The sequence below is a fragment of the Boleophthalmus pectinirostris genome, unplaced genomic scaffold, assembly GCF_026225935.1.
Source record: "Boleophthalmus pectinirostris isolate CB_2022bp ecotype Guang Dong unplaced genomic scaffold, ASM2622593v1 HiC_scaffold_7, whole genome shotgun sequence".
In the NCBI taxonomy this organism is placed as follows: domain Eukaryota; kingdom Metazoa; phylum Chordata; class Actinopteri; order Gobiiformes; family Gobiidae; genus Boleophthalmus; species Boleophthalmus pectinirostris.
The window spans coordinates 5,605,621-5,630,677 of NW_026571473.1; the positions used below are offsets into that span (position 1 = coordinate 5,605,621).

General features: G+C 39.3%; 1 protein-coding gene and 1 non-coding gene across 2 annotated transcripts in view; one reads left to right on the plus strand and one right to left on the minus strand.

Annotated features, from left to right (window-relative positions):
- Positions 1 to 21,213: 21,213 nt before the first annotated feature.
- On the minus strand, positions 21,214 to 21,285 carry trnah-gug (transfer RNA histidin (anticodon GUG)). The gene has a single exon. It is a non-coding gene; the product is annotated as a tRNA-His (tRNA).
- An 895-nt stretch (positions 21,286 to 22,180) lies between these two features.
- LOC110160239 (assembly factor for spindle microtubules) overlaps positions 22,181 to 25,057 on the plus strand; it is a 38,759-nt gene continuing 35,882 nt past the window's right edge. The window contains 3 exon segments of the mRNA XM_055164570.1: positions 22,181 to 22,521; positions 22,524 to 22,580; positions 23,881 to 24,024. Coding sequence (XP_055020545.1) covers positions 22,309 to 22,521; positions 22,524 to 22,580; positions 23,881 to 24,024 — 414 coding nt within the window. The 5' untranslated portion in view covers positions 22,181 to 22,308.

A 25,057-nucleotide genomic window follows, 5' to 3' on the forward strand; every position in this document is an offset into this window, starting at 1 on the left:
TCCACTCAATTTCATTTTTCTCCATCAACTAGGTCAGGAATCAGAAGACACTCGACGGTTCACAAAAACCCTGGAAGTGCAAGTTCAGGCACCAGCCAATCAGTGAAGAGCCATATATTCTGTGTTGGCAGCGATTCCCCAGATCGAGGATTTAAAGTAGGAACAAAGAGAATGGTGAATTTTATCAAAGGGAAAGACGTTATTGTCCTTCTTCCTATGGGATTTGGGAAAAGCTTAATATACCAATTATCCCTGTTAGAGGTGCATTACATAGGGCACGACCAAATAGCAGCGATTGGTTAAATGATAAAAAGTACCAACCTACCGTCGAGCGAACAAATCATAACACTGCGAGGTCAGACGGTTTCTATGAAGTGAAACTGGCTGATGAAACAGACTATGTTTTTATTGCAAAACATACATACCTTTTACGAAACGTGCGTTCTTACTATGAGGGGGGTTCATTGCTTCACAGATCTCACCTGTAAATTGGTCTGGTTGTGTCTCCTGCTTGTTTCTATGGAGACTGAACAGATTCATGACATACTTAGCAATAAAAGAAGAATATTGCAGGTAAAGCAATAACATCTCAGTGCAGACAAGTAACAGGCGCACGTTCTACCAAACTGTGAAAGGAGGAAGTATTTAAGATGACTTTTACTGACTTTAACTCAGCATTACTACACAAGCCTTCAGCGCACAGCTTCCATTCACATTCTTGGCCTCACACACAGCTCTAAACAGCAAAGTGAACCAGGGGACCTGTAATAACCTTGTGCAGCAAGATGAATTCTCACAATATTTGTGATTTCACAAACTCTTTTGTTGAACTCAGATCAGACAGCAGCACGTGTCAGTCTGGAGTTATCACTGTTAACACTGACGCCAGTGTGCATATTAACATGGCAAAGAATCTTTCCTTCATGCAGGTGGAAACAGAGGTCTGATTCTGGCACAAACTGCAGCTTTCACAGTATTTAAAAAAACTCAGTTTACGCAGGTTTTGATGTGGTAAGAATCTCTAAAAGTTGCATCACATTGTCTGATAAAATGTTTAAGCACATTTTGTGCTAAAACCATGAGAATATGATCACAGCCTTTTGCAGCAGTCGCAGGAGCGTCTCATTTCAACCAAATCATAGGGAATAGAATTAACCATGAACTCTGATACACAGACCTGACCTGCTGTGGTCTGCAGCGAGGCCTGAGCTCCAGGGTCTCACCAATCCTCTTTCCCATCCTCTCTCATTCCCCCTCTCCCTTCTCGTCTCCCATTTTCTCTCCCCTCCTCTCTCCACTCTCTCATCCTCTCTCTCTCCCCTCCTCTCTGTGTTAGTTTGCAAACCAAATGGAGAGAGCTGAGTGATCAATGCGCCCAGCTCGTCTCTGCTCTGCACATCTGCTGGTGGATTCTCTGCGCGTCGACAGGTCATTCCACTGCAGAAATATGCACCAAAAAAGAATCAGAAACATGCCTTAGTTTCATTATGCATTCATGTCTCCTGAGCTACTTACACTTCTCACGGCCGCAGAGGTATGAGCCCACAATGTGACCGGAGCCTGAAGTTCCTCCAAAAGCAGATTTAATAATGCATTTTATTTATTCATTTCAAAGATTGTCTCTCTTGTGTCTTTAAAAGTAATGTAACTACAAGGTCCTGACGAAGTTTGAAGAAGACTACTCTATTTTGTTTACCGGTATTCTTTAGTATCTCCTCCATGAAAGTAGTGTCCAAGTTCAAAAAGTCACAGAAAACAAAGGTGAGGAGGAGAGATTATACCAAAAATACGTATAAAATGGCAGTGATGAATGGGAGCAGATGATAATGCAGAAAGTACAGCCCTCTTTTGAAAATGTTTTCTTGGTGTAAACTATGAAACTTTTCCAGTGCAGAGTTTGCCAACTGCTCGTCTCCAGGAGGATGTTATTGTTTTGCCTGGAGTGCATCTCCATGGAGACCAAAGATGACAGCACAAAAAGTTACAGGTCAGATCTGTGAAGAGGCACATCATTGAAATTTTAACCGTGTTTTAATGTTGTTCCCTCGTCAAAAATCATGTTTGCGAGGTTGTTTTGCTCTGAGCCTCAAAACTTATGCAATGTTTCCCAGATTGTTGCGTCACAGTTAGAAATCCAGACGTCTCTTACATTTTTAAGTCTTGTTCTGAACATTTCTCTTAGCAGTCGGCAGAGGATGCTCCAACATTACAGTGCTGTAAATGGAAGTTTACGTGTTTTTACATGATACAGACTCACACATGAAACACTATGGTGACCAAAAGCCTGTTCACATGTCAATTAAAGCCTCAAGAAGGCACATTTGCAAAATCGTATTAGAATACCAAAACATGCATCATTGGTAGTCCTGACCGAGCCCTGCTCCAGTCCTGGACATGGGTCCCTGAGCGCTGTAGCTGCTCCTGACAGTCTGCCCCAGTGGCACATGTTTGGATGGGCAAAATATGGAGAGTGAATCTCCCTCTCAGGGGACTGGAGGAAACAGTATATACCTTATACTTTATATCTTATACCTTATGCCAGGGGGTCCAAACTTTTTACACAAGGCCAAGTACTGAAACGTATTTGAAGCAGAGGACCACAGACCAGTGATCAATACAGAGAGGTGAATTTCACACAGTTCTAACAGAGCCACCAGAGCTTTAATAAGACTAAGAACATATAAGGTCTATCACAGTGCAACGTGAGGTTGTAATAGGGCCCGGTCAAGCAGAAGTAAACAGCAGGGCCAAAAATTCAAGTTAATGCATCTGATATAAAAATGTATTGAACAGATACATATGTACTCTAGTTTATGAAACTGTTGACCTTTTTTCTGTACCATTTTTGGTTCTAAAGTTCCATACGTTTTAAACAGACCATGTATGAAACATGGAACAAAAATTATTTCCCATATTTCAAAGACCCAAAAATCATGTCAATAAATGGATGTATTTCATCATATCTTGTGTTATTCCATCTTTGAACTGTTGATGAAGGGACATGATTTTTATCTTTTTTAAAATATATTTAAAATGATAAAAATTAGCTTGGAAGGACTGACATATTTTATAGAAATAGTTAAGTTTAATTTTGAAGTAATATTAAAGTATTCGGAAGAAAAAAGCAACAAATTATGAAAAATCCTGCACCTTCTACTTGTTTGCACAATTTTCCCTCTGTTACTTTTCCTTCTGTTACCATGATCTTTCTTAATAAAAAAGAGGTTTTTCAACCTAATCTTGTACCATATGGTAGAAAACTATATGAAGCAAATATTCAAACCAGTTTGTTAAGGATATGTAAGTGAGAACCAAGAGTTATCACTGTTTGGATTTATTGACCAAAAAGTGCTGCATATTTCATTCCCTCCGTTACCGACATGAGTTTTTAAAGTTTTTGTCAACAAGTTGAAAGAATATCACAGGTTTAACTTGACCCTGTTGGAGTGTAACTCTTTCCTACATTCTGATACTTTACTTATTTCAATAGTCCCTCTAGTTTCTGAATAAGAGACATTTGAATGTAAAAAATCTGCCCCTGTTTCCTCTGTTACCACTTGACCGGACCTAATGGTAGAGTTACTTACATTTACCGAAAATAATACTTCTTATGATAATTTGGGCAGGTTTAGTAGAAGAACTGAAGGCCAATAAAAGACCCCAGCCTTATACCTTATACCTTATAATGATTTTAAAATCAGACTCTGTAGCCTCTGATCCTGTAGGAGATGTGTGCCATGTGAACCATTTATTTATTTATTTATTTATTTATTTATTTATTTAATGAGACAGGGACAGTGCACAATCTACATTAACCTTAACAAGAGAGATGGTTGTACCAAGTTGTAGTACCAGTGTTCATTTCCAGCTGTCGTCTCTGGGCAGGTTCATTGATTGATTGTGTTTACTTGACCTTAGCTATCAACTGTTCTTCCAGGAGACCTATGTAGTATGTTTTGGGCACTCTGTGGACCTCAGGGACTAAACACAGGGAGTAAGAGTTTCAGATTCATGCAGCTAAAACCTGGAACAGTCCTGAAGATGTGAGACAGACTCTACTTTGACTCTCTCAAAACAGTCCTGTTAAGCTGCGTCTGAATGAAAGGTTTACATTCCGCACTCTTCTCTCTAATTTAATGTCTCTCTTTCTTTTTAACCTTTACAAATTGTTCTTTTCTGAAGCCTTCACGGTATAGTTCAAGTTAAATTTTACCCAGACCAAGAATTCCCTCATAGTAAGTGTCTATACAAAATTTTGATCTAGAGATTTATTTAAAATGTCTAAAGAGACTATCCCACATTAATAAATATGTGTAATGTATGTATGTGTGTGTGTATATATATATATATATATATATATATATATATATATATATATATATATATATATATATATATATATATATATATATATTGATTGACTTACTCCTTATATGCACTTTAAAACTAAGGCTGCGTTCAGACTGCAGCCTAAAGTGACCTAAATCTGATTTTTTGGCCCCTATGTTCCTGTATCTGATCTTTTAATGACAGACTGAACGACACAGATCAGATTTTTTCAAATGAGACCCAGGACACTTGCATATGTGCTCCTAAAACTGATACATATCTGATCTTTTGACATGCGACTTCAGTCTGAACGGTCAAAGTGCATTCATTCGACCTACACGTTATCAACAAGACACAAACGTCACTATTCTGCGCTGAAGTAGGTGAAAATTGTTAATGAACTCTGTGTCACTGAAGTGAAGCACATCACCACTCACCACTCTTGGCTCCGTCTCCACATCCACACGTTCCTTTCAACAGACGTCGCTGCCACTGTCCCACAAAACACCACGGCCAAAAACCTCGTCCTTCTTCTTCTCAATCTCCTCCTTAAAATAAATATGTTGTTCATGTTCTGGCTCTGGTACAAGAGAAACTTTAAAATCTCCAGGTGCTCAATGCTCACATCCATGTTTGGACAACTTCCGTAAACACAGAGCACGCTCACTGTGGTTGACGTCGTCGTGTCTCCAGTGCACATGCGGGACACTTTCAGGCCATTTAACGTTCACACTGCAGATCACATAGAAGTCGCATTTAATTGGAAATGTGAACGACCTCACAAAAACATCGGATTTCACAAAAAAATCCAAATTGAGCGTTAAGCCCTGCAGTCTGAACGTAGCCTTAGTTTGTTTTTACCTTTGTCGACTTTTAAACACTCCATCCAGAGTATTTTACAGGATAATTGCACGTTTTTAACACTTTCATATCTTTAATCTGCAAATGTTTTACTGTCTTATATTTCTATTCACTGTTTCATGTTATAGTTGCTGTGTGAGTGTTTTCTGTTTGTGCTTTTGTTTTATATTGCCTCTTGGCCAGGTCGTCATTGCTAATGAGAAGGTGTTCTCAACTGACTTGCCTGGTCAAATATTGAAAATAAATAAATAAAATAAACAGGATGATCACTCCTTTCACTGTTTGAAGATTCCCCTTTGACTCTTCAAAAAAAAACAAGTGTCTGACTCTGGGGACCTGGCACATGGGGGAATCTCAACACAGTGAACTCTTGAACTCTGACACCACTGTCCCATAAACAAATCCACACAAACATGGTCACGGTGCAGTTTCACACTTTCAAGATTCCCTAAAACTTCAATTTTCTTTCATTTGAGCCACACTGATAGATCTAAAATCCATCTCAATTGGGTTAGACCTGAACCAGCCTCAGTGTCCAAAAATGTCAAAATATTAAAATTTTTGTGTATTTTGACAAAATTTAGGAAAAGTCATCAAATTTCAGGATCAAAAAATGATGCTTAGAGTATTTTTACTACTCTTGAATGTCAAAATGGGTTAATTTTGTGATGAATGTTTATGTTTTGATTTGTTTTTATTGTGATTTTAATGTATTTCTTATTCTGTAAAGCACTTTGAATTACTTTGGGTACAAATTGTGCTGTACAAATAAACTTGCCTTGCCTTTTTGACCTGGAGTAGACGCTGCAATAAGCTACATGTGCGTGGGTCTCCAGGGGACGCTCTAACCGTCTGTTTCATGGTTCCAGGATTGTTCCGGCTGCCCAGAGTTTAATCACTAAAGTCAATTCCACATTAGCAAACTTTGAAATCAGCCCAACTTTAAAAAGCCTCTGTCTCTGTCTTCCTCTATCTTCAAACTGTCCACACAGAGCAGAGGACGAATGGGCCTGAGTGTGACTGGAGCTGCACAAAGCCAATAACAGCTCTCCCCCACAGTGTCACCCAGACTGATGCTCCTCCACTGCTCCTCTGCTGCAGGTGAATACAGCACAGATGGAGGCTGACAGCGCGGGGGGCACCCATGGGTGACACAGTGCCACCTAACAAGGCTCATTTGTCAAAGGGAGAGTGGCCCCGACATCTCCCTGAGGTGCTACAGGAGGAGAGACGACCCCTGACCCCGGCAGAGGCAGCACTGTCAGCAGCCTCTCCTCTGATAGACCTGTAATTAAGAGCTCACTGGTGACTGGGTGAGCCCGAGATTTTACACTGCTCAAAATCTGGAGCTTTGAACGTGCGTATATAAAGATCTGCTCCTTTTTTGTCCAAGTTCTATTCATTTTATCATTTTATTTTATCGTTTTATTTCATGTCATTATAAATTATAGCTTACTTAATGGTGCACTGTGTAGCTTTTCTGGTGGAAGTTTCATCAAATGCTTTTCTTCATGGAGATGTTATTGCTTTATCTGGATTGTTCCACAGTATGGTATTAAACCTTTCTATCTTCACTGAGACCAAACCAGACCAAGTTATAGGTCAGATCTATGGAGAGGCGACCCCGCTCACAGTCAGAATGTCTGTTTTTCTAAGTATTTTTGAGCTATAAAACCACCTAATTGAATAAATGTAAAGTAGAGCTGTTTAATTGCATACTGTCCAGTAGTGTCGTGGTAGTCGAGACAGGTCTTGGTCTCGAGATCGGCCTTGAGCATGTTTGGACTCGGTCTTGTCTCGGACTTGAAGGCACTTGGACTCGGTCTTGTCTCGGACTTGAAGGCTCTTGGACTCAGTCTTGTCTTGGACTCTGACACTCGACCAGAGAGATCATGTTTCATTGCGTCCGGTGCTGTCAGCAATAAACTTCTTACCTGACATTTGGTTGAAGTTTGTCAAACAAAAGTGCACAAATGCATCTGTATTTATTTGTCATAACTTGCATTTGGTAAATGTGCAGAGGTAAATCCCACTGCAAAACCAATAAGAGAATGGAACAGGTTTATAAATCCTACCCACTTTCTTCACTTTCTTCACAGTTTTGTGTAAAGTGCCAGTAGAAGTTCTCTTAAAGAAAAGGTTCTCAAACTCTCAGCGAGGGTCCAGAAAAGGGGCACAGAGTGTTTAAGTGCAGCAGTTTGCTTGGCTTATTTTAGGCCTAAATGAACATTGACCAGATCAAATTGAGATTGATTTAAAAAAACATACTGTCATTTATATATATATATACATACATACATACATATATATATATATATATATATATATATATATATATATATGAGTGAAATGACAGTGGTACAGGAGTAGTAGGAGCAGCAGATACTGACACACAAGACTAGAGCCTCCCATGGCTTCTGTGTGAACATTTTAATATAAAGGTCACACTGGAGTATAAGTCGCAGAAAACACCCAAACCATGAAAAAAAGTGTGATTTATAGTCCAAAAAATAGGATAATTCAAATAGCAAAAAGCTTCTGTCAAACATGGTACATATGTACAGATCTGTATATGTGTAAGTTAAAAAAGACTGATAACTGATCACTGTACAGTAGATGCTGAATGTTTCATAACTGGGTGCATTCACACTTGAACATTCACTTTCTCAAAACTGGGACTAAACCAGAACTAAACCTAGATTAGATCAGAACTCAACGACATCTAGGACAGTACCAAACCAAGTCCACATCTGGATTCAAATAGATTCAGCGTAGCCTTACTTCTTTCTAATGCTGTTGCTGACTTACTGAAAAAATATTGTACCGTATTTCCATCAGTTTTACCATTTATTTTTAAGAAAGTCTCTGCATTTTGTATCTGCAGATTCTCAAAACCCAAATCGATATTGGTATTAATTCATAGGCTCTGAAATGGTTGGATTGGTGAAGAAGTACGTACGCTGCAAATCTCCTCTCTTTCAAATCATTTTCTCATTCATGTCCAAATTGCTGACATTTTCGAAATCGTCTATTGAATAAATTTCATCTTGAAGCCCCTTTTTACTTCTCTTTTCAATTTTCCTACCCTTATTTCTTGCCTAAAACTTGACATTTTGGTGAATAACTGAATAGGAACACATGTTTTTGTTCTTGAAGGCCAGAATTTCAGAAACACAAATGGCCAAACCACAAAGGCAATTTCCCCAGAAAAATACTGGCTCCATCGAGAAGTGTGGAATCTACCTTGACACTTTGAAAAGTTTTCTTTCTCTCCACTGGGAAAGGTGCACTGTGTAACTTTAGGGTTGGGGCTTTGGGTTTGTCACCTGCTTGTTTCCATGGAGACGTCACTGCTCTGCCCGGAATATTCCACAGTATGACATTAACCCATTTATTCCCAAATTTTCCCCTGTGTTTGCCTTTGTGTGTGTGTGCTTGTGTGTGTGTTTGTGTTTCTGTGTGTGTCTGTGTCTGCACGCGTGTGTATCTGCCACCGCACCGTGAGAGTGAGTGTGCGTGTGTGTGTTTGTGTGTGCGTTTTTGTCACTGGATCTTGAGTGTGTCTGTGTGCGTGTGTGTTACTGCACCATGAAAGAGTGTATGCATGTGCTTATGTGTGTGTGTGCTTATGTGTGTGCTTGTGTGTGTGTCACTGCACAATGAGAGAGTGTGTGTGTGCTAATGTGTATGTGTGTGTGTCACTACATCATGAGAGAGAGAGAGAGAGAGAGAGAGAGATGTGTGTGCGTGTGTGTGTGTCAGTACATCATGAGGGTGTGTGTGTGTCACTGCACCATGAGAGAGAGTGTGTGTGTGTGTGTGTGTGTGCTTATGTGTGTGCTTATGAGTGTGTGAGGGTGTGTATGCGCTTGTGTGTGTGTGTCACTGCACCATGAGAGAGTGTGTGTGTGCATGTGTTTGTGTGTGTATGTGTTTGTCACTGCATCATGAGAGTGTGTGTGTGTGTGTGTGCTTATGTGTGCTTATGTGTGTGTCACTGCACCATGAGAGAGTGTGTGCGGGGGTGTGTGTGTGTGTTGTGTGTGTGTGTGTGTGTATGTGTGTGTGTGTGTCACTGCACCATGAGAGAGTGTGTATGGGAGTGTGTGTCACTGCACCATGAGAGAGTGTGCGGGGGTGTGTGTGTGTGCTTATGTGTGTGTGTGTGTGTGTGTGTCACTGCACGATGAGAGAGAGAGTGTGTGTGTCATGGATGTATAATAACATCAATTACAGGTGGTTTTATCTCAAAAATACCTATCAAAAACAGGCATTCTGACTGTGAGCGGGGGTCGCCTCTCCACAGATTTGACTTGTAGCTTTGTCTTGTTTGATTTCCATGAAGATTGAAAGGTTTAATGCCGTACTGTGAAACATCTCAGACAAAGCAATAACATCTCCATGGCATACATAATGCAGCTTTAAGACAGTTCCTTTCACAGACAGAGCTCTGTTCCAGCTCTGTCTCCGCAGATGGACACTTTAATGATTTAGTTTCCTTTTTATTCAGAAAGAGCACAAGAGCAATAGGTCATGAGAGATTTTTTTCCCCCTTTTGTTGTACTGTGAACCAAACATAAAGGCCAGGTCAGATTTACACACAAAAGGCTTCAAACGTTATGCAGAAAATATGACTAGTGACCAAGATTACACATTTTTACTTTCTCTTTACTAAAAAAGAAGTAGCAGTCTGGAAATGTGTCTCCCCGAATTTCCAGGCCGATTGACCAATCAGAGATACACATGGTCTGTTTGCGTCAAAACAAACAGTTTAAAGGTGCATCGAGTAACTTTTCTGCTTAACTCCATGGAGATGTTATTGCCTTGTCTGGAATGTCTGGCCATTTTGCATTTACACAATAATATGAGTTTTATTGGCCTAAAAACATTCTTAAGGTCACCACACACTGCAAGAGAATTTACCTGATTTTGACTGCAATTTGCTTCTCCCCGAGGTCGAGGAGGTGTGACCTGACTTTGTGTGTTTGTGTGTGATTATGAAGTTGTTTGGTGTCAGTGTGACTCTGAGGCCCTGTTTACACGTGCATGGGTATTTTTTAAAACAGACCCTTTGTTTGTACACATCTTTTACATGCAAACTGCAAATTTGCAACCAGTGTTTCCCTTTTGCTCTGATGATGATGATGATGATGACGAAGCATCAGAGCAGCAGTTGCATTTCTTCTGATGCAAACACTTTTCATGTGTTTGCATTTGCACACACAGCTGATGGATCATATCCATGAGAAGAGACGAATGAGCTCAGAGGTCAGCAATTTTGACACTTCTTTAACAGATCTGTGGAGAGGCGAGCCCGCTCAGTAATGCATGTTTCAAGGTATTTGTGAGTAAAACTTACATCTGTAAAGAAATAAATGCTACAGGTTTGAATCTAACACAGGTGCCGCCCAGAGGCTTGGTGTAGTTATGACGATGCACAATGGCGTATTTATGTGGGTCGATGTAAACAAAAACTTTTCTGAAAACGATGCTATGTGCACGATATTAATTTCTTAACAATATTGCTCCATCAGATCATAACCACCAAACATCAGTAACGCTATGGCAAAAGCCAATAAAACAGAGCGTCAGGGGCAGAGGAGTGACGGACACTCAGGCTCAAGATACAAACTTGGGAAATTACAAAAATAAGGAAGACTTTATTCCTCACCTCTCGTAAAATGTTAAATTTAAAGTCATCTCATCTACATTACTCAGAGAAATTGTCCTCCGCAATTAATGACCCCCAGTCCACAAAAACCAGGCTGTTTATCCAGTTTGAAGTGTTATTTAAAGGTAAAAAGGCAAGAGTAGTTCCTCATGTGTGTCTGTTTACATCCACACAGCGCACGCATCGAGCTGAAGCTGCAGGTTAGAGATAGTGACTCTACTTCCTGTGGACTTTATCTCCAATCTTTTATGCTTTAAAAATCATGTGTCTGAAGTTTTGCACATTTCACAAATAATAATAACACAGTTTTGACTTGTATCTAAAGTGCAGAGCTCTGATCTTTTGAACACTTAAGAGTCTCAAAGTGAGTGGTTTTACTGTAGACAGGAAACAGCTGATGCGATTGCGCTCACAACTTTATATCCTGTGATCCGCAGACAGATCTCACTGTTTTCTTTGCGATCGGAGATTTAAAATCTCATAAGATTCTCCTCGTGTGTGTGGTGTCCGCTTTTTGTCGCACGTTTAAAAATCGTTAAAGATCGAAAAATCCTGTAGTGTGTGGTGGCCTTTACTGTGAGTGGGCTCGCCTCTCCACAAATGTGGCATGTAACTTGGTCTTGTGGCTGCTGTTTCTGTTGAGATTAATAAGTAATGCCATATTATGGAACATTCTAGGCAGTGTCTAGCTAAAGCAGGTGATGGACTCTACATTTAAGAAAGGAAGTCAAGTATAGGCTACATTACAGGTCAGATCTATGGAGTGGCAACTCTGTTCACAGAGAGAATTATTGTATTTTTGGGCAATGTTAAACGCTAGATAGATATATTTAATAGAAGCAATAACATATTTTCATGAAGACAAGCAGGAGACAGATCGTCCTCCAGAAATGTTACACAGTGCACCTTTAAAGAAGAAAGATATAACGCAGAAGAGTGAGAAACAGCACACATTTCTGCAGAATCAACAATCAAAGCACCAAACGTCAAAGCACAAAAGTTATATTCAATGATGTGGGAATATTCAAGAGGAGATGCCTTCTGCGTTTTGAATCCCTGTAGTTTAGAACTGAGGTGAATGACGGGTCAGTTTTCTATGTAGAATTTGCTGTTTGACTGTCAGATGCAGGTTTGTTGAGCTGGTTTATGGTTCATATCTGTAATTACTGGGCCTATCCACATCAAACAAAAACTGGCACAAAGTTTAAGGTCTTCTCTGTCAGTATAATTTTTTTCTTTTCACAGTAGCTTCAAAAAGTGGTGCCAATATTCAACTCAACTGACTTCATATATGCAGATTACAGTATTTTGACTAAATGTATTACCACATGACATCACAGGTCATGTGGTAATACAGGAAGTGCTCCACTGTGTTTTTTATGTCTGTACATCTTCACTAGAATCATTTGGACAATTTCAGCGCTTAAATGTTCAATCTTTACTGAAATAAAGGTAAAAGGTAGATGTTGTAAACTAAAAACTACAACTACATGACATCACAAGGTGGAACAGAGCATTTTGAACTTTTGAGATGTCGATAGAGTAATAATGGGACTACTCAAACATGTGTGAAACAAATAGAAAACAAGTCCAGGTATATTTTTGAGGAGGTAACGACGTTATAACACTCAGAAGAGTCAATTTTGCGTATTGTATTTTTTGGGCTATAAGTTGCTATATAAGTTTGGGTGTTTCCTGCAACTTATACTCCGGTGTGACTTATATATTAAAATTTTCACACTGAAGCCATGAGAGAGCCGCTAGTCTTGTGTGTGAGTATCTGCTGCTCCTGTTCCTCCTGTACCACTGTCACTTCACTCTACTGCACATGTCTCCTGCAGAAAGAGCCTCTGTCCTGTCTGTATCATGTCAGTCGTTTGCACCATTACTTCTGTATCACTGAAAATTTAACATAAAAACAAACTTATAAAGACGACTGAGAAGACTGAACACAAATGTCCTCAAAATGAAAATCATAGTCATGGTCAAATGAGTCGGAGCTCTGGAGCACGTCTCGTTCTTTCTGAAACAAATTGCTCTGAAGCACTGCCTCGGAGCTCGTCTCGCAGCAGCCGCACACGTGACCAAAGTGTGGAAGTGTCGGTCCCTTCCATGGATCTACTGCTTCGCTCTGCGTGTCAATCGCTTCAGTGTATCGAAGCGTTTCATTGGCTCAGTGAATGTTCCGCTCTGCGATTGGTTCAGAGTGTTCAGAGTGTTAAGCGCACTTCTGTGGTTTGACGAGCACTAAACTGCTACAGTATAAAAGATGCACCAATATTTCATAAATGTTGGGTAGTGAGGAGTATTGTGTGACGTTAGTGGTGATTTTGGTGACTTTTGTTTCATTTTCGATGGCATCTACAAGTGGAAAAAAGTGATCCATGGTTTGGGATCACTTTGATCTAATTCCACCTAACAAGGTAACACCTATTTTTTTATTTACGCTGCTCTTTTCATATTATTTTGTTGCTCTTTACATAATATTTTAAATCATCATTATTATTGTTGTTGTTGGTACGGTGTCGCTCTGCACACAAGTATTGTCTTACACTAACAATACTTCATCGATACTGAGACACCTGTGTGCCAATGGTTAAATTTGTCCACTAGAGGTCAGTGTTTCTCCAAGGCCTCAGACACGTCCAACCATTTGAGACAATATTGCGACTGAGGTGTCAATGCTTCATGAGGCTCCATTCGCCTGTCAGTAGAAAATCATATTTTGCAGATTACAAGCTGCAAGTCATGAAATCTGCTGCTGAAAACACTAATCGAGCAGCAGAAAGAAAGTTTGGAGTGAGCGAGAAACTTGTGACACCGGGAGGATGCACCATGAAACTTTCCTGAAGTCACTGGATGGATGGACAAAGTCTGAACTTCAGTGACACCAAAACCATTCACTTCTAACTGGAACTGATGCTGAGTCTGACGACAGCGACACAGAAGAGGAAGCGGCGCTCTGTTTACCTCCGGAGGTCACGGAGTTGCTCAGAAGTGACTCCGAGGATGAAGAATTGAATGGATTTAGTGATTTGGAGTGAGATGGAGAGTTTGGTAAACTTGTTCTGTTCTGTTGTTTATGTTATAATTATCTGAAGAACTGTTCATATGTGAGGTTAACAGTCTGTTGTTCTCTCTTCTATTGTTATTACTAGAACTTGACTTTCAAGATGAAATGTTGGTTCCTGGTCTCTGATTTTATAAAATATATTTCCCAGAAAAAGAGTGACTTATATATTTTTTTCTTCTTCATTATGCATTTTTTGGCTGGTGCAGCTTATACTCCAAAGTCTTAAAAATACAGTAATTTAGGAACTTTAAACCCTCGTGGAATGTTGAAGACATCAACTGCAGACTATCAACGTCTCAATTATCCTGCGTGTTGGACAGCTCTGTAGCCGTTGCATGTTCTGACAGCGTTTTGTTCATGCATCATTATAAGATCAGTTTGAAATGCCTGGTGTGAGCAGAGAGTGTGGCGGTCTGACACTGATCTGCTGATGGAGCCGAGAGAACACGTGTACCCGCCCCCCCCCTCCATGCCGCAGCCTCCGGGGGCACTGAGCCGTGAGATTATCCCGGGCATTTCACCCATTCTCCATGACAGACACATCATGTAGAGACTGAAAGACACGCCATCCAGACACTAAGGGTGCCTTCACACTAGAGCCGCACAAAATGAGAAGAAAACACAAGATTCAATTTCAATGTTTTCTATTCGGATGACAACATAATTATGATATTATAATACACAATTTGGCACAATAAGATCTGTTAACTGTAAAGCAGAAAATGCAAACGCCTTCACTTACTAGTCAAACTGGGTCAAAATACAAACCTAAATTTACGTTTCAGAGCTTTAAACCATGTCATATTTGCTCCCTCTTCACCATTTACTCACCCGCAGTTGTATTTGGCGTGATTTGTGCATGTTTGAGAAATCACTTATTTTCAAAATGCCATTTCGGCGATTGACTCCCGTTTTTACCGCTGCCAGTACACCACCACCACTCTGTACTTACTTCATTCAATTTCATTTTCTTAAGCGGTGATACGTGTAAGATTCGGCACATAATCATTTTGGAACAAATGAAAAAAAAAAAAATTGCTGCCGGCCAGTGGGGTTTGCAGATATCCATCGGAGGTGCCAATAACTTCACCGCACTTTGTTGTGATGCTGTTAACTGCGACGTCAGCTCCCACAGTTTTACAGTGTGGAAGTCAACAGTTTCTTTTATTAAGATGGTTTAGATGAATATTGTGATTTAAAATATGCAAATGATAACATAATGACCCACTGATAGATTATGGCTACGTTCAGACTGCAGCTTGAAGTGACCAAATCTGATTTTTTCACACCTATGTTCCTGTATCTGATCTTTTAATGACAGTCTGAACGATACAGATTAGATTTTTTTCAAATGTGACCCAGGCCACTTGGATATGTGCTCCTAAAACTGATACATATGTGATCTTTTGACATGCGACTTTAGTCTGAACGGCCAGGTCACATTCATCCCACCTACACGTCAGACTCGGTGTCAAGTCAAGTTTTTGAATTGATTGCCAAAGAACAGTTGGTCCTGGCTCCAATGTCAACAAAAAATAAAGAGCTAAATACAAGGAGGCTAAAGACTCAAAGAAACTAAACAGCCTTGGATGTGTAACCTGTCCATTTTACCAAGACCTGGATCATATTTTTGGAGACAAGCTCAGCATTTAGACTGTTTCCGTGACGTCGTTCTGTCGTCCAATGCACATGCTGGACACTTTTGGGGCATTTATAGTTCACACTGGAGATCAAATATAAGTCGCATTTAATTGGAAATGTGAACGACCTCGCAAAAAAATCGTATTTCACAAGAAAATCTGAATTGAGCATTAAGCCCTCCAGTCTGAACATAGCCTAAAACGATGGATCAGATTGAAGCACAATAGGGCTTCTAAGAAACTGTAAATGACCAACTCAAGCCTTCTGCAAAATGGAGAAGTTTGTTTTGATGTGTATATTTATTTTCTTGTAATGTTGGTTATTGTGTTGTTAGCCATTATTGTGATCCTGATATTTTCACTATAAATTGTGCAGCCTAGATCACACTGGTCTTGACTTATTGGTTTAAGCCCAGTTTAGTCCAGATGTAGACTGAGCTTGGTCCTGTTCTAGTTTTGGTTTAGTTCCGGTCTAGTCCAGGTTTAGTTCTGGGTTTTGTCCCAGTTTCAGTGTGCTCTATATGTGCAAGTGTAAACGCATGAGACTGCACTAAGCTGCCATCAAAGTCCATTTTAAGACTGTACTCAAAGTGAGGTTTTTTGGTGAGTTTTGGATCTTTTATGTTGAGTTTACATGTTCATTATAGGTTTATTCTGTATGTTCTCCTTTTTACCTGTCAACATAAACATAAGGCCCCTTTTTGCTTACAGTATATCTTTTTTCACTCTTTGACAGAAGACGCAAAAGTGGCGTCACATCTTCACTTTTTATTCCGCCTTTAGACGAGTATTTTCGGGAGGAAATCTGCATGCATACGGTAATGCAAAAGTGTGTGGAATTGGATTGTGTATGCATGTCAGGCAGCTCGGTGGTGATGTATGTGACCTAAATGTGTACGCGACCTGAGCAGCTCTGACCAGAGGGAGGAGGGCGGGTTCAAATTTTTGCATTTTTAAGCCCCAAAAACACCGTCACCATCTAAACAAAAGGCAATTCAGATAAAATATTTTGTCGTTTTTGCCCACGAACGTTCTCATGAAAACAGGCCCTTATATTGAACAGTCTCAATTTCCTACTTGATTCCAAACTAAGCTTAATAAAAGACATTTTTAAAAGGCCCATATGACACTATTTTCTGATCTGTGCTGTAATATTGTTTCCTCATCACAAACAGACTTGGACATGTTTAACACACAAACCTGCAGATTTAGGCTGAATTCTTCTCTCAAACAGAAAACACCCTGTTCCACCTTGTGATGTCATGTGCTGTAATACAGGAAGTGCTCCACTGTGTTTTTAAACTCCACACACCTTCACTAGAATCTCTTCTTAACAAAAGGTCAAAATTAGTGCAACGGAGCATTTTGACCTTTGGAAATAGAGAGAAACTAATAATAAAGGATTACTTAAACATGTGTGAATGAAAGAAAACTCCAGGTATACTGTATTTTTGAGGAGGTAACAGCTTTATAACATGACTTAAAGCTCACAAGAGCCAATATACGACCTTTAAGATGGACAGACACATCAACACTGATCTATTAGATTGTGGGAATTAACGCAGTTCTGTAATGGTTGTAAAAATGAAAGGTTGTTTGTAATGTTTCACAGCTTTTTATCTACATGGAGACCAAGCCAGACCCAGTTACAGGTCAGATCTGTGGATAGGCGACTCCACTTACACTCAGAATGCCTGCTTTTCTAGATATTTTTGAACTATAAAACCACCTGTAACTGAATAAATGTAGGTTAGAGCTGTTTAATGTCACACTCTGGAACATTCCAAGCAGAGTAATGATACAGTATATCTACAGAAACAAGCAAGTGACGAACCCTCCACCAGAAAAGTTACACAATGCACATTTAAAACAAAAATCGGATGTTTTTACCTTCTATTTCCCGAGAGATGTCAATCAGTCTGCTCTTTTAAAATATTTAGACAACACCATTAGGATCATAAACAGCTAGAGGCAGATTTGCATGTTCTTCAAAATTGTATTAGCAAATGTGTTGTTTTTCGGATTTACATAATGACCTTTTGTTTTGCATTTCACCGCAGACGGGCTCGTATCGACAGCTCCACAAATATTCAGAATCTCCATCCTCCCGCAAGACTTTTGACATCCCCCATTATATTTTTTTCTATTGTGTCAAAGTGCCCGCGGTGGTACGTGTCCAGTTTATCTGCAGAAACATCTTGCAACAAAACAATATAACAGTTAGTCTCTCACAGTTTGTGTATTTATTCAGATCTGAGTGTTAATGTTATTAAAATACACCCGAACTAATGCACCAGATGTGTTTCTTTTAATAGTAGGTTGTAAAATCCGATTGCACTGCATTATTCATTCGCCCTCCTTCACTTCGCTCGTGTTATTTATGAATGGAAATAAGTTTTGCTTTTTTCTATTAGTCGAGTCTTTCTTGTTTGAGTGTTAATGAGCTGATGTTCTTTTATATTTCTTGAAGTGAGCTGGTTTGTGTCGCCATTCTTAATAAGCTGCTGCCATCTTGTGGACATTTTGTTCCTCTATTATAAACTTAGAATCTGTTTGCTTCAAGACAAGACACAAACAAAAAATAAAATGTTTGCTTATACAGGTGAACAAAAAAGAGTACACTAGGTCAGGGGTGGGCAAACTAAGGCCCAGGAGCCATATACGGCCTTTTAATCTTTTTAATCCGGCCCTCCGCACTTGAATAATAATAACGATGATAATTTTCAGTGTTTTAAAAGTCATTTCAATAAATAGTAAATACTGTGGGACATGAAAAAATGATTTTTGTTCTAATGCTTTGTAATGATTTACAATTATGGGACATTTCAATAACATCGGATATTTTTTTCTCTCTTGTGAGGTGGATTACCAAAAAACTCCATCCACCTGCTCCTGGTCCGTAGCCTGATTCATCAACCGGTTTCACTTCGTAGAAACCCTCTGACCTAGCAGCGTTAGGATTCGATCGCTCGACGGTAGGTGGGTACTTTTTATCATTTAACCAATCGCTGCTATTTGGTCGTGTCATATGTAATGCGCCAAATCCCGTAGGAAGAAGTAACAATAACATCTTTCCCCTTGATATTCACCGTAACATTCTCTTTGTTCCAGCTTTATATCATTGATCTTGTTCCGGCTTTAAATCCTCGATCTCCGGAATCGTTACCAACACTGAAAGTATGGCTCTTCGTTGACTGGCTGGTGTCTGGACTCTCACTTCCGGGGTTTTTGCGAAACATCTACTGTATTCTGATTCCTGACCTAGCCGCTGGAGAGAAATGAAATTGAGTGGAGGCACTATGTGGCGCCAGCCCGGCTACCTGGTCCGACCCTTCTGTCAAATTTTAGAACCCTTTGTGGCCCACGAGTCAAAAGGTTTGCCCACCTCTACACTAGGTGGTTTGTCTAAATCCCTTTTCTGACCTCTATCAAAGACTTTCTGCAGTGTGCGCAGCAGTGGGCTTTTTGTTCTTTTCATTATTGTATACATACAGTCTCTGGCCTGTAAATTCAAATAAAGGACAAACACGCCATAAGCATTTATAGATCTAATGGAATAGGCCGATCATATTATCAGATGTTTAAGTGGCCTATCCACATGATATAGTCATACTGTTAGGATAAATAACTAGGCTTAGCTATTTTGTATAATCGCTTGTATAGTTCATTATTGTACCGAGGTCATTTGAAGATAACAGCCATGAGACTCATACATACATGTCAAGACAAATGCATGATATTCCAATGTATCTAATAGCAAACTGATTAAATATGACAAGAACTGCTGATAGGGATGATGTCAGGACTTGTTAGACAGATAACACCCCAGATGGAGTCTGATTGGACTGTGCGACGTGCCAAGAGGCCTGGCTGACCCATGCACCAACGAAGAGGCAATAAGTCTAAACCACGGTCGCCTCCCTCTGTAGTTTGTGTATAAAAGTCATTGTATAGGCATAAACACTGAGTCTCTGCACAGGAATGTCGGCACAGACTCCTTGTACAAGTATGGCTTTCTAATAGTAGAATAAGTAAATCATCTGGACTTTATTATTTCTGTTTCAAGTGTTTTTTGTTTGTTTTTTTTAATCTAAGCAGAAACGAACACGAGAGGAAAAGGTTGTTTTACTACATGGTTGCTGCAGCAGGTCACACAGACTCACTGATCTTCTTCTAGAGGTTGTGATGATTGTCGTCTCAGATCCAGGACAGGCCCAGGGTCAATCTTATGTCGAGCAAATGGGACTTTTAAAAAAACACATTTTCATGAGTCATGGACACTTGCACCTTTGGTAGGATATTACACATTACTTAAGAACTATGTAGTGTTTGACCCTCTAAACACAATTTTGTGAAAAATACAGTACTACATTCATACCATACTCCCTACAACTGTACCACAACTCACCCTTATGTAACAGATAATACTCCCTACAACTGTACCACAACTCACCCTTATGTAACAGATAATACTCCCTACAACTGTACCACAACTCACCCTTATGTAACAGATAATACTCCCTACAACTGTACCACAACTCACCCTTATGTAACAGATAATACTCCCTACAACTGTACCACAACTCACCCTTATGTAACAGATAATACTCCCTACAACTGTACAACAACTCACCTTTATGTAACAGTGTAACAAATAATACTCCATACAACTGTACAACTCACCCTTATGTAACAGATAATACTCCCTACAACTGTACCACAACTCACCCTTATGTAACAGATAATACTCCCTACAACTGTACAACTCACCCTTATGTAACAGATAATACTCCCTACAACTGTACAACAACTCACCTTTATGTAACAGTGTAATAAATAATACTCCCTACAACTGTACCACAACTCACCCTTATGTAACAGATAATACTCCCTACAATTGTACAACAACTCACCTTTATGTAACGGTGTAACAAATAATACTCCATACAACTGTACAACTCACCCTTATGTAACAGATAATACTCCCTACAATTGTACAACAACACACCCTTATGTAACAGATAACATTATGTCCTGTCAATCATCATATCATTGTTGCACTCTCTTCCTTAACAACCTCTTTTATATAGCTGGGATTTTATATTTTATTAATCATTTTTCTATTTATTTTGACTTGTACATTTACTTTTATATAATTATGTTTTATTTCAAACCTGTCTCTTGCTATCTTTTTGCTACTTATTTATAAGTTATTATTACCACTTATATATTTTTTACTCTTTGTTATTATATTATATCATATTATATCATACCATATTATGTGATGTGTGAGCAACTGTGTCCAAATAATCTCCCTTGTAGATCAATAACGTTTGTTTAAGTCTAAGTCCAGTTGTTTTTCTATAACAGTGACAATAAAATCTTAAATGAATGAATGAATGAATGGGTGATACTAGGTGTAAAAATGTTAATAGAATTTTAACATCAGCATTTTATCGGTTTCTTATATAGTTATAGTTACAAACCCGATATAGTAGTATTTGAAGATCAGTAGATTTGCATCCACCTTCACCCAATTATGGCCCTGTTTTCTGATGTATATTCCGTCGTTCAGAATAGATTTCGGAAAGTAGCTTCACTTTCACGGAAATATGTCCATAAATTGTGTGTCAAAATTCTGCCGTGACCCGGATTCGAACCGGGGTTGCTGCGGCCACAACGCAGAGTACTAACCACTATACGATCACGGCGAGCTACCCTGGGGCGTGAATGTGCGTGAGATCAAATGACACAAATGTACGCTAAAGTCATATAAATACGGTCTCTGGCATGGACTGATGAGGTCTGACAAACAGATCATACAGAATGGTGCGGCGCAGGAATCCAGACAGCGTGGAAAGCGTATCGAGACGAGGTTCTAACTGAACATTTTTGGGAATAAATGTGGACGCACTTATTTAGTGGGCTGCTGTAAGTTTAACTATTCATATTATAATTGCGAATTTGGGGGTAAGAGAGGTCCGAGTACCATTCGTTCTGTTGAATTTCAATGAAGAACAAAAAGTAAAATGGGAAAATAGTTTGTGATTTCATTATGCCGCTTTAGTGTCCAAAAAAAATAAATAAATAAATAATAATAATAAAAGCAAAAAAAAATAAATAAAAATAAATAAATAAATACAAAATTTAAAAAAAATCTCTTTGGTTTATATGCCTCGGAAGTTATGCTGCTAGAAGAGAATAAAATATCAAAACTGAAATATGATGTGTGGCACGATAACTGTTTTTTAAATTTTTACTTATTTGTTTTTTGACACTAAAACGGAATAATGCAATAACATTTTACCCATTTTATTTTTTTTCGTTCTTAATTGAAATTCAAAAGTACGAATGGTTCATGGATCCAAAAGAAGACAATTTAATGTTGTTTCCCCTTTTAGAAAATATAAATAAAGCGAGCGTCACCTGTCTTGTAACGATCATATTCAGGGAGGGGCTTGTGAGGCAGTTTAAACCGGATTCAGCCTGCGATTGGCTGTTTTCGCTGTATTCATACGGATTGTGCTCATACTGCTCTGTGATTGGTCAGCGCGTGTCTAACGTCTCTTCTGATTGGCTGTCTGTTCACCTCGGTTCAATTTCAAACTGGCTTCACACTCATACAACATCGTGATGAAGGAAATCATGCTTTCTCCTGCACGCTAGCTACGGACTTTACGGATTTTAACGTTTTTTATCTCATCGAAATGATCTTGCGTTTATCCTAGCCGTTCATGATGACCACCACGACCGGGAAAGGATTTTGGGACATTAGCCCGATACGAAAAGACGAAGCGGATAAAGAAAACGATACTCCTGTTTTGAACCTGATACAATTTTCCAAGGCTCCTTTTGTGAGTTTTGGGGCAGTGAAGCTCGGGACGTCCAAATCTGCAGTTTTACGCATTGAAAACCCAAATGAAGATGTCGAAGCGGAGGTGGTAGTTGAGAAAAAATAGCATCAAGTAAAGGGTTTTCTGTGGATCATAACAGGTTTACTATAGAGGTAAGTTGCAAGAAGCTCAGTAGTTTACCAGGATCGTTACCTACGGCTAAAATTCTATTCAAATAATGTGTAAAGTTGTCCTGCTTAGTGTTAATCCTCGTTGTTTTAATGTTATTCCTTGCAGAACTTTTAGATGTGCATTGTGTAACTTTTCTAGTGAAGGATCTGACAACTTGTGGGTATTTTTGAGCTATTAAACCACCTGTAACTGAATAAATGGAACATAGAGCTGTTTAATGTCATACTGTGGAACTTTCCTAGCAGAGCAATGACATATCCATAGAAACAAGCAGGTGAAGGACCCTCAACCAAAAAGTTACACAATTAAAAATCAAGTTATAATGTTGCTGCTGTCCTTATACACACGCCTTTATTGTCTCACTATTAATGCACCTTTTTAGTCTTTCACATAATAATATATATTGTTGTTTACACCACTGTAAGTTCTTCCTAAATTTGCAGTTCAAATGTGATGAGAGATCCAATGCACAATAAAAATTCTGTTATTTGTAATCTGATGACTGAATACTGGGCGTTACCATTTCCCCACAGACTTTGCACAAATGATTTTCATGTGAATAACTGAATCTCATAAATTGTGCAGTTTAAATGCTGCTTATTGCCTATATTTAATCTTTAAAAAGTCTTTTTCTACTTACTTTTAAATGCTTGTGATGATACCATGGGCAGCAAAGTGTGTTCATAGTAAAGCTTGTTTTTCAGAGTCAGTAAGTTCTATTTCTATTGTCAGCAAACACAATTTAGGAATTTGCTTTGGTGATATGGTGTAACAAATGCTAATAATAAGTATTAGGGCTGTAACAAGTATCAAAAATCAGATACTAATCGATACTAAAACTCTTAAACTAAATACTCCTTTGAGCAGGTATCGATACTAAAAAGCATAGGACAGAAATTTATTATTTTCTTGAATAGCTTTAGGATGATATTGAGCTGTATCAGAACAATTATAAGTGCACATAGACTAGTATACGCCCATGGACCACTATGGAAAGTACCTGGACCACTGAGGGATTACAGAGATATAAATTCAGATGGGAATATAAAAGACAGTACGATGATTTAATGTTGAAAATCACTTTATTTCAAATCAAGTTTAGCATCATGACAACACCAGTAAATATAATCTATTGTAAAATAAAATGAAGGCTTGCAACAATAAGGTGTTGGATAAAAATGAGCTTAATGACTGAGTATAGAATATAGGAATGTACCATAATCCCCTCTTTAAATGAGAAACACTGTACTAAATAAATAATACATTCTGTTTATTTTTCAGGGTGACGGATCGTTCACTTTGACTATAACATGGACTCCAGTTGAAGAGGGTGGCGTTCGGGAGCTCATTATATTCAATGCCAATGGAGTCGTCAAACATCAGGCGGTGCTGCTGGGGCGAGCAGAGGCACCCAAGAAGAAAAAGGTAGAACAAACGATGAAATTTCCATAGAAGCTGTTTCAAATATCATAACCTGTTTATTATATTTTAGTTTGATAAACATTTTCTTACTTTTCATTTTAACCAATGAATCAAAAAAATTGCAGCTTAACATGTACACTCTGTGTATAAATGCGTTGTTTGCTGGGGTTTTTTTTCTGCATAAATTGATGTCTTTTGACTTTTGAGCACAGTTTGCAGTATCTAGGTCAGATACATTGGTAACGTCATTGTCCTGAGAGCTTTTACCTCACCCCCTTTTTAGACATGTCTTTAGTCGACCAAGAATTTCTTTCTTTAATTTTTATCATTTATTTATTTTACTGGAATACCCCCTGAGATGTGCCATCTTGTTTTCAAGAGGGTCCAACAACACAGAGCATTAGTAATGCATAATACAATAAACAGAATACAAAGCTTACAGGTTTAGATTATAAAACATGCACAGACCCACGCAGCCAGACCCACGCAGACAGACCCACGCAGACAGACCCACGCAGACAGACCCACGCAGACAGACCCACGCAGACAGACCCACGCAGACAGACCCACGCAGACCAGACCCACGCAGCCAGACCCACGCAGCCAGACCCACGCAGCCAGACCCACGCAGACCACGACCCACGCAGACAGACCCACGCAGACAGACCCACGCAGACAGACCCACGCAGACAGACCCACGCAGACAGACCCACGCAGACAGACCCAGACAGACTCATGCCCTCCTCCCAACTCTTGCAGCAGTACATCCATCCATTTTCTTCCGCTTATCCGGGGTTGGGTCAAAGGGGCAGCAGTCTAAACAGGGACTCCCAGACTTCCTTCACCCTGGACATTTGCTCCAGCTCCTCCAAAGGAAAGGAACCCCAAGGCGTTACCAGGCCAACCATACAGGACATAGTCCCTCCAGAGTGTCCTGGGTCTTTCCCAGGGCCTCTTCCCGGCAACAGTACCTGAATTCAAAAAATTTAAATACACATTATATAACAATGATATAAACAAATAGAAAAATAATAAT